Below are 12,791 nucleotides of genomic sequence, written 5' to 3' on the forward strand. Positions count from 1 at the left end.
ATTGCCCGTCCGGTTTCATCTCCGCGCACTCACCACACCTCGGCCTCCCCGGGCCGGCGCCCCGTCCCGCGGCTCCTCCCGCCCTCGGCCGCCCCGCCGAGCCCGGGAGAGCGGCCGCCGGGCGAGCCCGGGTAAGGCTGCGGCCCCGGAACCGATGTGCCGCCCCCGCGGCGCGCTCCGCGGGGACCGCTTCCGGCGACGCACGCAGGGCGGCGCGCTCCCACGCCATTGGCCGCGGCCGCCGGAAGCGCTCGCGCGTCGCCCGCCCCGCGGCCGCCGGAAGCGCCCTCGTGCGCGTCTCCGGCCGCGCCGAGAGTCGGAGCCGCGCCGGCAGCCGGAGCGCGGCGGCACGGAAGGCGGCATGGAAGGCGGCGGGGCCCCGGGCCGCGCGGGCAGCGCGCTGTTCGCGGGCTTCCGGGCCCTGGGACTGTTCAGCAACGACGTCCCGCACGTGGTGCGGTTCAGCGCGCTCAAGCGCCGCTTCTACGTGACGACCTGCGTGGGCACGAGCTTCCACACGTACGACGTGAGTGAGTGAGGGCCGCCTCGGCCCCGCGCCGGGCCGCCCGCGCGCCCGGGCCGCCCTGCCCACCTTCCCCCGCCCGCCCGGGGCCCCCCGGCCCGCCTTCCCCACCCCCTTCCCCACCCTCCCCGGGTCCCCCGGATCCTCTTCCCCACCCTCCCCGGACCCCCTTCCCCATCCCCTCCCGCCCTCCCCACCCCCTCCCGTCCTCCCCAGGCCCCGGGTCCCCCGGCCCGCCTTCCCCAGCCTCGGGGAGCGCTCCCCGTCCACATGCACATGCCCGCCCCCCCCCCCCACACTCTCTCTTTCCCTCCTCCCTCCTTCCCTTTCCTCGTCTCTCTTTTTCCACCCATCGTAAGTTCACTTATTTATTTATTCTGCCGGAAGGCTCGCAAGTCCTTTTGTGGTGCGTACACGACACAAACGTGGGCCAGGACCTCACACGCCAGGAGGACTGCGGAGAGCTAGTGAGACAGATAATAGTGCGGGCCACTCGTCCCGTGTGGGGATGACCTGAGTCCCGACAGCATCTGCTCGTTGTCACTGATGAGTTAGTTCCCTTCCTTGTCAGACCCCGCTGCCGTCGTCCGAATGCCTTGCAGCGACTTCAAGCCAAGCCGGCTTCGTTTGTTCTGTAGCACTCGTGTATAAACTAAGGAAGTGAATTGTAGAAAGATGGAGCCACTTAACCCCATCTTGCTGCGTTTGATGGATTTTTCCTCCATGCATCTTACGGATCACCGGAAGAATCGTTACTTAAGTCTTATCCAGAATTCCGTTATAGCAGGAATATGAGGAGGAAGGAATTAGCCAGTGTTAACTAAGCATCCCCCCACCCCCCGAAAAGCATGGGTTGTTGTGAAAATCAAATTGCTTGTTAACAACAAGAGCTGGGAATTGAGATCGAGTTACTGCAAGAGTTCTATTGGTGCTTGCAGCCAGACATTCAGCAGATTTGGTTTTTGTATACAGATATTAAACACATTGTAGAGAGCATGCGGGTTGGTAATAGCTGCTAGCATTTATTGAGCACTAACTGCCTCCACTTTTTTTTTCTTTTGTTTCTCTGTGCCAGGACTAAGGCTTAAACTCAGAGCTTGTTTCTTAGCTTTCTCCACTCAAAGCTGGTACTCTGCCTTGAGTCACAGCCCCACTTCTGTTTTGGGGTTTTTTTTGGCGGGGTGGGGGGGGGGGTAAGGGTTGTGGTTAATTGGTGGTAAGAGTCTTACGGCTTTCCTATTTGGGCCAATTTTGAACCACAGTCATCAGATTTCAACCTCCTAAGTAGCTAGGGTTACAGGCCCCATTCTGTTTTATACAAATTCATAGCTATGTAAAATAGGTACCTATTTTAATCCTTGTTTTTACAGATGATGAAATTGAAGCACACAGAAGCTAAGTAACATTTCCTTGGGTTAGTTAGCACATATTGGGATAAGCAAATATTAGACTAGAAGTCTGCTCCAGCCCACTGGCTTTATTTTCTTTCTTTTTCTTTTCTTTTCTTTTTTTTTGGTATGTGTGGGGAGGCAGGAGTTATGAATACTTTTGCTTTTTTGTGTGTGTGCCAGTACTGGGGCTTGAAATTAGTACCTGGTACTTGGGTTTTCTCGCTCATGTTTGGTGCTCTACCATTGAGCTACAACTCTACCACTTTTTAGTTTTGCTATTTTTATAAAAGTGGGGAAGAAATCAATAGTTTTATGTCATGAAATCTATGTGAAAATCAAATTTAAATATCAACAGATAGTTTTATTCAAATATACCTCTGCACATTTGTTTATTTTATGTCTTCCATTGCAGCAGTGACAAAGATTAATGGTTGCGATGGAGACCACATGACCTGCACAGCCTAAAATAATTAATTCTGGCCCATTACAGAAGTTGCCCAAACCTTTCATTATCATGCCTGTAAAGTAGTTAAAGATAGAAGCCTTTTCTAATATGTAAATTGCATTCATGAGTATCATTTTTAGGAAGAACAATATGGCAAATTTATGGAAACTACCAATCTTTAGATCTTAAGCTATTGTTTTTGCTAATGAAAATTTACTGTTTGTTTTTTTTCCAACAGGTGCAGAAGCTTAGTCTTGTTGCAGTAAGTAAGTGTGGACTTTATTATAAACTTGTGTTTGTTTAGTATCTTTAAAGTTTTGAGGTTGGGAGAGCTAGAGACATAACCCAAGTGATAAGAGCCCTGAATTCAAACCCTGTTACCACCAAAATGATACATACTTGCACTTAGTTATTTTGACATAAGACAGACAATACAAAGAATTCCATTTGTATATATGTATGTACACATGTATTATGCTATATCAAAAAGCAAAGCAAAAAAAAATTCAAGACAGGATTATGTTCATGTTCTCATATCTCCCTCTCTCTCTCTCTCTTTCTCTCTTTCTCTCTCTCCTCTCTTCTTTTCCATCTCTGATACTAAAGATTGAACTCAGAATTTATTTTTTTGTACTAATACTGGGCTTGAATCAACTCAGGGTCTGGGCATTGTCTTTAATTTTCTCAAAACTGGTGTTATTGCACTTGAGCCACACCTTTCCTTTCGGCTTTTTGCTGGCTAAATGGACATAAAAGTCTCTCTGACTCCTGTCTCATCCCACTGGTTTCAATTAGAGACCCTGAGATCTCAGCCTCCTGAGTAGCTAGGGTTACAAATAGGGGCCGCTGGTGCATAGCTAGGGCTTCACTCTCGCTAGGAAAGTGTTCTACCACTTAAACCCACAGTTTACTACCCCAGCCCTTTGGCATTTCAACATTTGTCAGATAGAGTCTTGATAACTGCCTAGGCTTCAGACTGCAATCCTACCTCTGCTTCCTGAGTAGCTAGGATTATAGGTATGCATTACCATGCCCAACTTTTCTTTTTCTTTGTTTTTTTTTTTTTTTTTTTTTTTTTTGGCCAGTCCTGGGCCTTGGACTCAGGGCCTGAGCACTGTCCCTGGCTTCTTCCCGCTCAAGGCTAACACTCTGCCACTTGAGCCACAGCGCCGCTTCTGGCCGTTTTCTGTATATGTGGTGCTGGGTAATCGAACCTAGGGCCTCGTGTATCCGAGGCAGGCACTCTTGCCACTAGTCTATATCCCCAGCCCTGTTTTTTTTTTTTTTTAGGATTATAAATCCTAGACATTTATAACATTGAAGTCAAGATTTAATATTCTGATTCTCACCTTTTTGTTGTATAAATATCTTTTTAATTATAGCCATGAAAATTTAATACTTAAAGTTTTTATTTGCCTCAACGTCTTGAAACACCCTTACTTTGTATTTTCTCTCAGGTAACTCTGTTCCACAGGAGATCTGCTGTATGGCAGCTGATGGGAAGCTAGTCTTTGCTGCATATGGGAATGTTTTCTCTGCATTTGCCCGTAACAAAGAGGTTCGTATCGCTAATGTGTATAGTTTTCTAAAGAAGGAGAAAATTGATCTCACCTGTATATACACATGCCTAATTTCATGTGCACACACACACACACACACACTTACACTTACACATACCATATGTGGTCCTGATGAAGAGACTGTATGAAGGAACTGTATATACACAGGTGTGATCAGGGCCAGGAGAACTGAGTTGAGAAAGGACAGCCAAGATGCTACCAAATGTGAGAAACTGAGATACCTTCCTGGTATGAAAGACCTAAAGATGAAAAATAGTGTTATTAGAATGGATAGGAGTTGAGCCATAGAGAAGGGGATGTAGTTGTGGACGGACTGACTACTGTAAGGATGTATGTCTCCATGTCCAGGCAGAGAGGTATTAGGAAGAAGTACCCTGTGTGAACTCCCTTCCCTTCAGCTGATGGTGGAATTTGAAACCCCATAGAGCATACCATTTCTTTTCAATGTAGGAAGTTGCACTGGTTGACTATCTAGGGGTGTTTGCATGCTTCTTACCTCAGTGGAGTTTGAGCCCTAGAGAATTCCTTGCCATGCTTTTACTCTGCTTCAGTTTCCTGTTGAATGGACTGAAGGAGCAGATTCACAAGGCTGGTTTCTTGCTGTATCTTTTTAATCTCAGTCCAAAGTTGGACCACAATTCTTAACATGAGCATTTTCAAAACTAGCAAGCTTTTTGGATAATATGGATCCTGTTTTGTGATGAATGAGTACTAATGAAATTCTTTTACACTTTGACTTTGTAGATAGTACATACCTTTAAGGGTCATAGGGCAGAAATCCAGCTTTTGCAGCCCTTTGGTGACCACATCATCTCTGTTGATACCGACAGTGTTCTTATTATTTGGCACATATATTCAGAAGGTAAGAATTAGCCATTTATTATCTTGGGATAATTAATGTATGGTTAAAATGAGCAATCTAAACACTTGTTCTGTTTTAGAGGTTTCACATTTAAATAGTCAAAGAAATTGAGAATATTTAGCATATATAAAAAAAGTTCTCAATAAGTAGCAGATCAGCAAGTTTAATTCTTTTGTTAACTACATCAGACTTCCTTATTTTTGCCAGAACTGGGGCTTGAATTTAGGGCCTGAGCACTGTCCCTGGCTTCTTTTTGCTCAAGGCTAGCACTCTACCACCTGAGCCACAGCGCCACTTCAAGCCTTTTCTGTATATGTGGTTCTGGGGAATGGAACCCAGGGTTTCATGTGTAGCACTCTACCACTAGGTCACATTCCCAGCCCCTACATCAGACTTCTTTAATGTATTTACCACAGTGAATAAATTTCCATTGTAGGTTTCTCAGTAGTAGGGACATAGTCCATTGTTTTCTCTGTGGAATGAATTTATATATTTCACATCTGGGTAATTCTTAGCTACTATTTATGAAGTCAAACTATAAGATCTTGTAATCTGTAGCATCCTTTCTTGGGGAAGGTTTTGAGTCAGTGTCTTTTAACTGATACTATTATGCAACAGTGTTGAGTGTCTTTGAGAAACTAGAGTCCAAGTGGGGAAATTTAGTACCAGATTATCCCTGGCTTTACTTGATAATAGACAGTAAGTCCATCATGAATTAAATCTCTTTAAGTTCTTTAATGTGCTTATTACATTTTTAAATCTGTTTACATTTCTAGCTCAAAGTACCTCAATTCTCTATTGATCAATCTAGTAGGTCTGTTTTTAGTAAATATTATAATAGAGATTGCCTTTCTAGGCATTTCTTCTCCATCTTAGTTCAAATTAGTACCCATATTCTTTGTTATGTCTTGTTCAAGTGGGAGAACAGTATTTTAAGCATTTTCCCTATGAGGGTACGTGTTAATTGTCTCTATAGGATTACAGGGTCTGGCTCTGACAGATCACCAAACTCTCTTGATGCTGATACATGGCTTCTTAGTAGCAATATATTGAACCAGGTCTTGGTAAACCAGGTCTTTATGGTAACTAAGTAAAACTGCTGGTCACAGAGCAAGGATCCGTTAGCATTCAAAGTAAAGTTGGTACATTGTTTACCTGTATCTGTGATTATCCATTGTGCCTTGATACCAAATATTGGTGAATTTAGAGGAAAAAATTTTAATCCTGGGCAAATTGAATTTTTAAAAATCGAGCATAGGAATTTTAAATGTAATGAACAGATGAGTGCAAAGAATTTTGTGATCTTGCAGCTCACTTTCTGTGTATCCCACAAGTCACAGGTTTATGAATTTCTTTCCTCTTATTTGGGGAAGGTCTTTTGCTAAAATGTATTAGAAGCACTGTTCTTGGCTTTCATATCTTCTCAGTGGTACATAGTACTTTCCAGATGTTCCTCGTGTGGAGTATTCACTCTCTCTTGATCAAATTATAAAAATACTAATATCCCTTAGGATCATTTTTTAATCGTTACCTTTTCTAAAAACCAAATTGGCAGTAAAATTTGCATTAGTATTTATATTCGAACTCGTAGATCACTTTTGACAATCCAAATGATATTTAGAAGTTAACCATTATACTCATTTTACTTTTATGGGATATTAGTAGGTTAGTGTGTAAGTTTGATTTATATTTGAATGTAAATCTTCGATGTGATAGACTTACTTTTAAGTATGGGTATATGAAACAATGTTTAAAGAAAATAATTTTTATTTATAACTTTTTACATTTGTAGAAGAATACCTGCAACTAACTTTCGATAAATCGGTTTTTAAAATTTCTACAATTTTGCATCCAAGTACCTACTTGAATAAAGTACTTCTGGGCAGTGAACAAGGAAGCCTGCAGTTATGGAATGTAAAATCCAAGTAAGTACTTCATTTAAAATAACAGTTCTGCCTGCTCTTAGATGCTTATTTGGAGGGCTGTTCATAAAGGTGATTGCTTTTGAAGTTGCTGCATAGATCATCACAAATATGAAAGCTCACATGCTGATCTGGTACATGATAGGCAACTCCATAAATACTCAGTGAAAAGTATATACCAATGTTCTAGTTACTACAAAGAAAACATAGCTATAGAGAAGACAATAATAAAGTAATACTAAGAGATTGTGATTGGGCAGTTTCTAGTTTTTGTTAAACCAACAAGGAAAAGAGGGTAAAGTAAATCACTGTTGATTTGTACTAGCTTTCTTTTTAAACAAAAGAAAAATGTAATTGTACCCAACATAATGAATATCTATTGTAATATTGCTGAAATAGTTGGAAGGCTATGTAAATAATTTTGAATTCCTCTATCATTGTTTGAACTTCAGGAGAGAAGTTGGGCAACTCAAGTTCTTTTGGATAGCATTTATTTTAAAAAGCAAACAACTGAAACACTTAGAAGGGATTCATGCTCATTCTAATGCTTAGGTTTGACTCAGAAGTTGAGTTCAGTTAAATAGCACCAGTGGCTATGTACTTGATGTTAGGCTTACTCCGAATACTATCTCTACCCTTAAGGTTGTTTCCATTGGTTTTGTTTGTTTTGGTTAGTATGTGGATTTGAATTCCAGGGCCTTGAGCTTACTAGACTAGGGAGATACTGCTAAGCAGTGCATTCATTCCTGAGCTTCAAGTTCTCTACGTTTCCCATTGTTGATGGCATCACTAGCACTTGAGTCCCATATTTCCTCCATGGAAACAGTCATGGACTTTTTTACATGGCTGACCTAGAACTACTACCCTCCAGTCTTAGCCTCCCACATGGTTTGACAGTGACACATCACTGTATCTTTAGCTGTGGGTTGAGAAGGGATCTTTTGAACTTTTGTTCTTGGGGTGGCCTAGAACCATGATCCTCCCATTCTTAGCCTCCCAGTAGCTAGGATTACTTGGCATAAGCCACCTGGGTTCAGCACTTTTTATTTAGAATTTATGTTCTTTGCTATGCTGTATGTATCCATTAAAAATTTCCTGAGTAATCTATGGCCATTTGTAGGATGTAGTGATTTCATATCTCTACCCTGGACTTACTTATCATTCTTTGTTTGATTCTGGAACTGAAGGCAACATCATTATTCTCATAAAATTGTTCATGTGGCTTGCACATACTGTTTGTTAAACTATAATGTTGTCTCTAGAAATACATTTCTGTGAAAGTTGAAATATACCTGTATTCTGAGATTTTGTTGTTGTAGTGTAAATGAAATGGTTTCTACTCATGTATTTTTTATTTTACTTGAATGTTTTATTTTTTAAAGATGCATGACATAGCACTTAGTAGCTTTGTGTCTAGAATCTGTCTGAACTAATACTACATTGTGACTGTAGCTTAATTACTTCACAGTTTCCTCAGTCTGTTTTTCTGAAAATGGGGATAGTATTTACTATTTGAATAATGTGTGATTATTTTGAATATTAAATAAATTAGTGTGTTCTTATAGTAGTGAGTGGTGAAGTAAGCACTTGTTATTTCACTTTTTAACATAGTTAATTTTGTTTTCCTCCTAAAATAATACCTATCAACTATTTTTCTTGTAGTAAGCTTCTGTATACATTTCCAGGATGGAAAGTTGGAGTGACAGCTCTTGAGCAGGTTTGTCTTTTTGTGTTGAAGATCAAGCATGGTTAGTAGTAGAATCTTTCAGTTTTTGCGATCGACCACATTTTTAGAGCTAAGAAAAAGAATATTTAGTTTAATTTATCCTTGTTACTGTTATCCCAAGGAAAAATAATGTTTTAGAAGTATACATGATGGTAATAATAATGACTTTACCTGTAGAGTTTGTGGAACTTGTAAAGTTTGCTGGGAAATAAATTTAGGCGTGCTGTGGAACCTTGATTGCTACTCAGGGTTTTATGTCGATGAGAAACTGGGTCAACAGTGCAAGATTGTAGATCAAATGGAGAAATTTGTTAAGATACTGAAATTGGATAATACATGTCCCAATCCTAATACTTACTCAGTGGTGGACTCTTTCAGAAATATCTAATAACTTTTTGTTTTTACGAGTCAGCCATGTATTTCTGCAAATAACTGCTGTGTCTATTGGTTTATATAGCTAGATATCCATTACTATAACTGCCGAGTTCATAGTTCCTCATCCCCTTTCACTACAGCAGTCTAATCTCTATTTGTCCTAGCATTTTTACCTTCTGTGTAAGGTCTCTTGTATAGTTGGCAGCATAGCCTATTTATTAATGAAAGATTTAGCTTGATTCTATTTGGACATTCCTCTATCTAAAGTAGAGAAGCTCATAATGAAGCCTATATGTTACCTTATTGTAATTAGTAAGACCATTGTAGAGTGTTAGTGCTAGAATAGATGAATGAGAAAAGTTACTTTGTCTGTTAGCATGTTTTACAGGGTTTTTTTTGTTTGTTTGTTTTTGGTCATATTTTTTCTTAGTGAACAATTCTCCACCTCTTTTGTAGTAATACCCTATGCGTACACTGACATGCTTATATCAAGCCTTTCTGTTTTCCTGGAGTTGTCTTTTTTCTGTTTCTTTGGTCAGTGATCTACAGTGATTGTACACATAAACTTCTTTGTCTATGTGGTTGTTTCCTACCAAGTCAGCTTTGCTTTTGGGTTTGGGAGACGGTGACCAGAATAGAAGCCGGGAAGTAACTTACAAAAGTTATTCTTAAATATTTCCACATTAAATAGCAGTTAAAGTATGCTAGAATGGTAGTCATCCCAAGGAGTTTTGCCACATTGCATTATTGATTTTCACAGCAGACGAGTAGGAGTGCATGTCATCACGATTCTTTTTTTTTTTTTTTTTTTTTTTGCCGGTTCTGGGGCTTGAACTCAGGGCCTATGCTCTGTCCCTGAGCCTCTCTGTGCTCAAGGCTAGCACCGTACCACTTGAGCCACAGTGCCCCTTCCATCATCACGATTCTTAAAGTTAACTTGTTCTGGAAAATAAAAGGTTGGGTACTTTAATTTTCAGGCACCAGCGGTGGATGTTGTTGCTGTTGGTCTTATGTCTGGTCAGGTAATCATTCACAACATTAAGTTTGATGAAACATTAATGAAGTTTCGTCAAGACTGGGGACCCATTACTTCAATTTCATTTCGCACAGGTAACTTTTAACTTAATCATACTACTTTATATATAGTTCATGGAAATTTTTCTAAAAGATGTTTTCTCTTACATTGATCTGGTAGAAATTAATGAAATACGAAAGTAGAATGAGGCAGAGAAATAGGGAAAAACAGCTATTGTGTAGTGATTTCTAGCTTTATATTTAAAAATTGAAAGAGAATTGTTTATCTGTTCAAGGTGTGTGCCTTTTTTAAAATATATATTTTTTAATAACAGATGGTCATCCAGTAATGGCCGCTGGAAGCCCATGTGGCCATATTGGACTCTGGGATCTGGAAGACAGAAAATTAATCAATCAGATGAGAAATGCACACTCGACAGCAATTGCAGGACTCACGTTTCTTCATAGAGAGCCGCTTCTTGTTACAAATGGCGCTGACAATGCTCTCAGGGTATTATGCTTGTTTTTGCTTGGTCGTGGTGGGCGTTGAGCCCAGGGCCTCAGAAGCCCTGCTAAGCAGGCGTTCTTCCAGATAGGATGCAAGCAGTTTTACTTGAGGCTGGACTTGGATCATGTCTTCCTACCTTCACCTCCTGCATAGCTGGCATCGCATGTGTGCCCCACTGTGCCCAGCTTTTTTGGTGGGGTGGGGGGTATGTTGCCAGTCCTGGGCCTTGGGACTGAGCACTGTCCCTGGCTTCTTTTTGCTCCAGGCTAGCACTCTGCCACTTGAGCCACAGCGCCACTTCTGGTGCTGGGGAACTGAACCCAGGGCTTCAGGTATATGAAGCGAGCACCCTTGCCACTAGGCCATATTCCCAGCCCCCCAGCTTGTGTTTTGAGATAAAGTCTCCAACATTTTTGCTCAGACTGGCCTTGAACTACAATCTGTCCGTACCTCCTTACTAGTTATTACAGATATGTACCACTATGTCAGTGATTCATTATTATCTTGTAGTTCATCTGGCCTACCCTTTGTGTCTTTCTAAATCTACTTTAATGTACCAGCCTAGAAGACAAAAGTAATATGGGAAGCGATTGATTAATGAAGCAAAAAACCAAGGAGGTGACATAGTTGAAGTGAAGTGCCCAGGTGTCGGTTTATCTCTCCCTTATCCCCCACTGCGTGTCAGTCCTGACAAGGTACCTAATGTTGATTTATATAGAAAGTAACTTGCAAACCAGAAGCACACAGAGCATTTTATTTCTTGGCAGATATGGATATTTGATGGTCCTTCGGGTGAAGGACGGCTACTGAAAGTCAGAATGGGACATAGTGCTCCTCTTACCAGTATCAGATATTATGGACAGAGTGGACAACATATTCTCAGTGCAAGTGAGTTTCTGCTTTCTGTCATTATTACTTTAGGTAGTATTAAAAATTTGAACTTCAGTGTTCACTAAGCTTGGTATTTACAAGCATTTCTACATTGAAATATATCCTTAAAAGTGTTTGGAAGTGTGTAAAACTGGAACATTTAGCTTTTCATGGAATATTACTTTCGTAAAATCTGATTAACCCATTGATTTTACTTGTGTAAAATCTGATCCATTGTTTTGATAAAGCTTCACTAGGAACTGTCTGTATCAATAGGTCAAGATGGAACTCTCCAGTCATTTTCCACAGTACATGAAAAATTTAACAAGAGCTTGGGACATGGTAAGTTATTTGTTCATTTGCCATTTGTTTAGTTATTTTTTTTACTAGGACTTGTATATAGAGCCTTACATTCTCACTCTACTTTTTCTGCTCATAGCTGTAGCACTGAGCCACATCTCCAGTTCTGGCTTTTTGCTGGTTAATTAGAGATAAGAGTCTCAAGAATTTGCCTACTCAGACTGGCTTTGAGCCAAGGTCCATAGATCTCAGCCTCCCGAGTAACTAGCCACCACCACCCAGCTCATATGCCATGATCAAGACAGAAAATAAGCTGTTGTTGGCCAAATAAGAACTATTTCAGGATTCTGTGCAAGAACTGGAGGAATTTTCATCAGTACTTTTTTTTTAAGTGTATGGAGTAGGTACTGTTAAACCCTAGAATCAGTTTCTCTCATAATAAGATGCTTCAGAAAGCTCATTTGAAATGCAAGTACATTGAGTAATGCAAATATATTGCTGTCACCAAACCAGCTATCTATAAATTGTAGAATTTTTTATGTAGAAACCAACTTAGCCAATGTGTTTTTATATCTTTAATTACTAAACTTCAGAAATGATTATTAATACTGGTAAATAACATCTTTATTTTGCACGTGATTTAGATGGAAATACCTTGAACTTTATAGTTACATGGCAATTATCAGCTTTAATTTTTATCATAGCTATTATCCTCTCTCCCCTAATCCCAGGATTAATAAATAAAAACAGAGTGAAACGTAAAGGACTTCAGAATACCTTGTCAGTAAGACTTCCTCCTGTCACAAAGTTTGCAGCCCGTAAGTAACTTAATGCTGTTTTATGACATTCTTTGGTTTATACTTCTTTAGTTCTTCTACTTTATTTTTTCCATTTTAGCAATTGTATTTGCAAATGTTAGTATTCAGAAAATAACTTGAAGTGGCTGCTGATCTTGTTTGGACTAAAAGATGATTTATTTTTGACATGAACTTCCTGATAGTGTAATAACTTGTTTGATGTTTTATGTCTTCATAGTTGTACATTGCTTATAAATGCTAAACTTGCTACTTATTAAATTTGGACTTTGGTCTCCTCTGAAACAGCTATTAATATATTGATTTTATAGCCCTTTGTATAATGAAAGTTACTAAAGTAAGGAAGGTAAGAACTGAGACAGCAAAATGTAAGGACAGGGCACTGACTAATCAAGATGGTAGGACACTGAAACCTAACTATACTATATGACATTTTAGCTGAACTTCTTTCAGAGAAGTG

The 12,791-nt window shown here is 40.3% G+C and overlaps 1 protein-coding gene across 1 annotated transcript in view; it reads left to right on the forward strand.

Moving 5' to 3' along the window:
- Positions 1-335: 335 nt before the first annotated feature.
- Wdr36 (WD repeat domain 36) overlaps positions 336-12,791 on the forward strand; it is a 29,909-nt gene continuing 17,453 nt past the window's right edge. The window contains exons 1-11 of the mRNA XM_048331226.1: positions 336-526; positions 2,598-2,625; positions 3,817-3,917; positions 4,684-4,801; positions 6,594-6,726; positions 8,386-8,440; positions 9,802-9,934; positions 10,174-10,349; positions 11,114-11,234; positions 11,493-11,558; positions 12,248-12,334. Coding sequence (XP_048187183.1) covers positions 362-526; positions 2,598-2,625; positions 3,817-3,917; positions 4,684-4,801; positions 6,594-6,726; positions 8,386-8,440; positions 9,802-9,934; positions 10,174-10,349; positions 11,114-11,234; positions 11,493-11,558; positions 12,248-12,334 — 1,183 coding nt within the window. The 5' untranslated portion in view covers positions 336-361. The remainder of the gene's footprint in view (positions 527-2,597; positions 2,626-3,816; positions 3,918-4,683; positions 4,802-6,593; positions 6,727-8,385; positions 8,441-9,801; positions 9,935-10,173; positions 10,350-11,113; positions 11,235-11,492; positions 11,559-12,247; positions 12,335-12,791) is intronic.

Source organism: Perognathus longimembris, chromosome 22, assembly GCF_023159225.1.
Source record: "Perognathus longimembris pacificus isolate PPM17 chromosome 22, ASM2315922v1, whole genome shotgun sequence".
Lineage (NCBI taxonomy): Eukaryota > Metazoa > Chordata > Mammalia > Rodentia > Heteromyidae > Perognathus > Perognathus longimembris.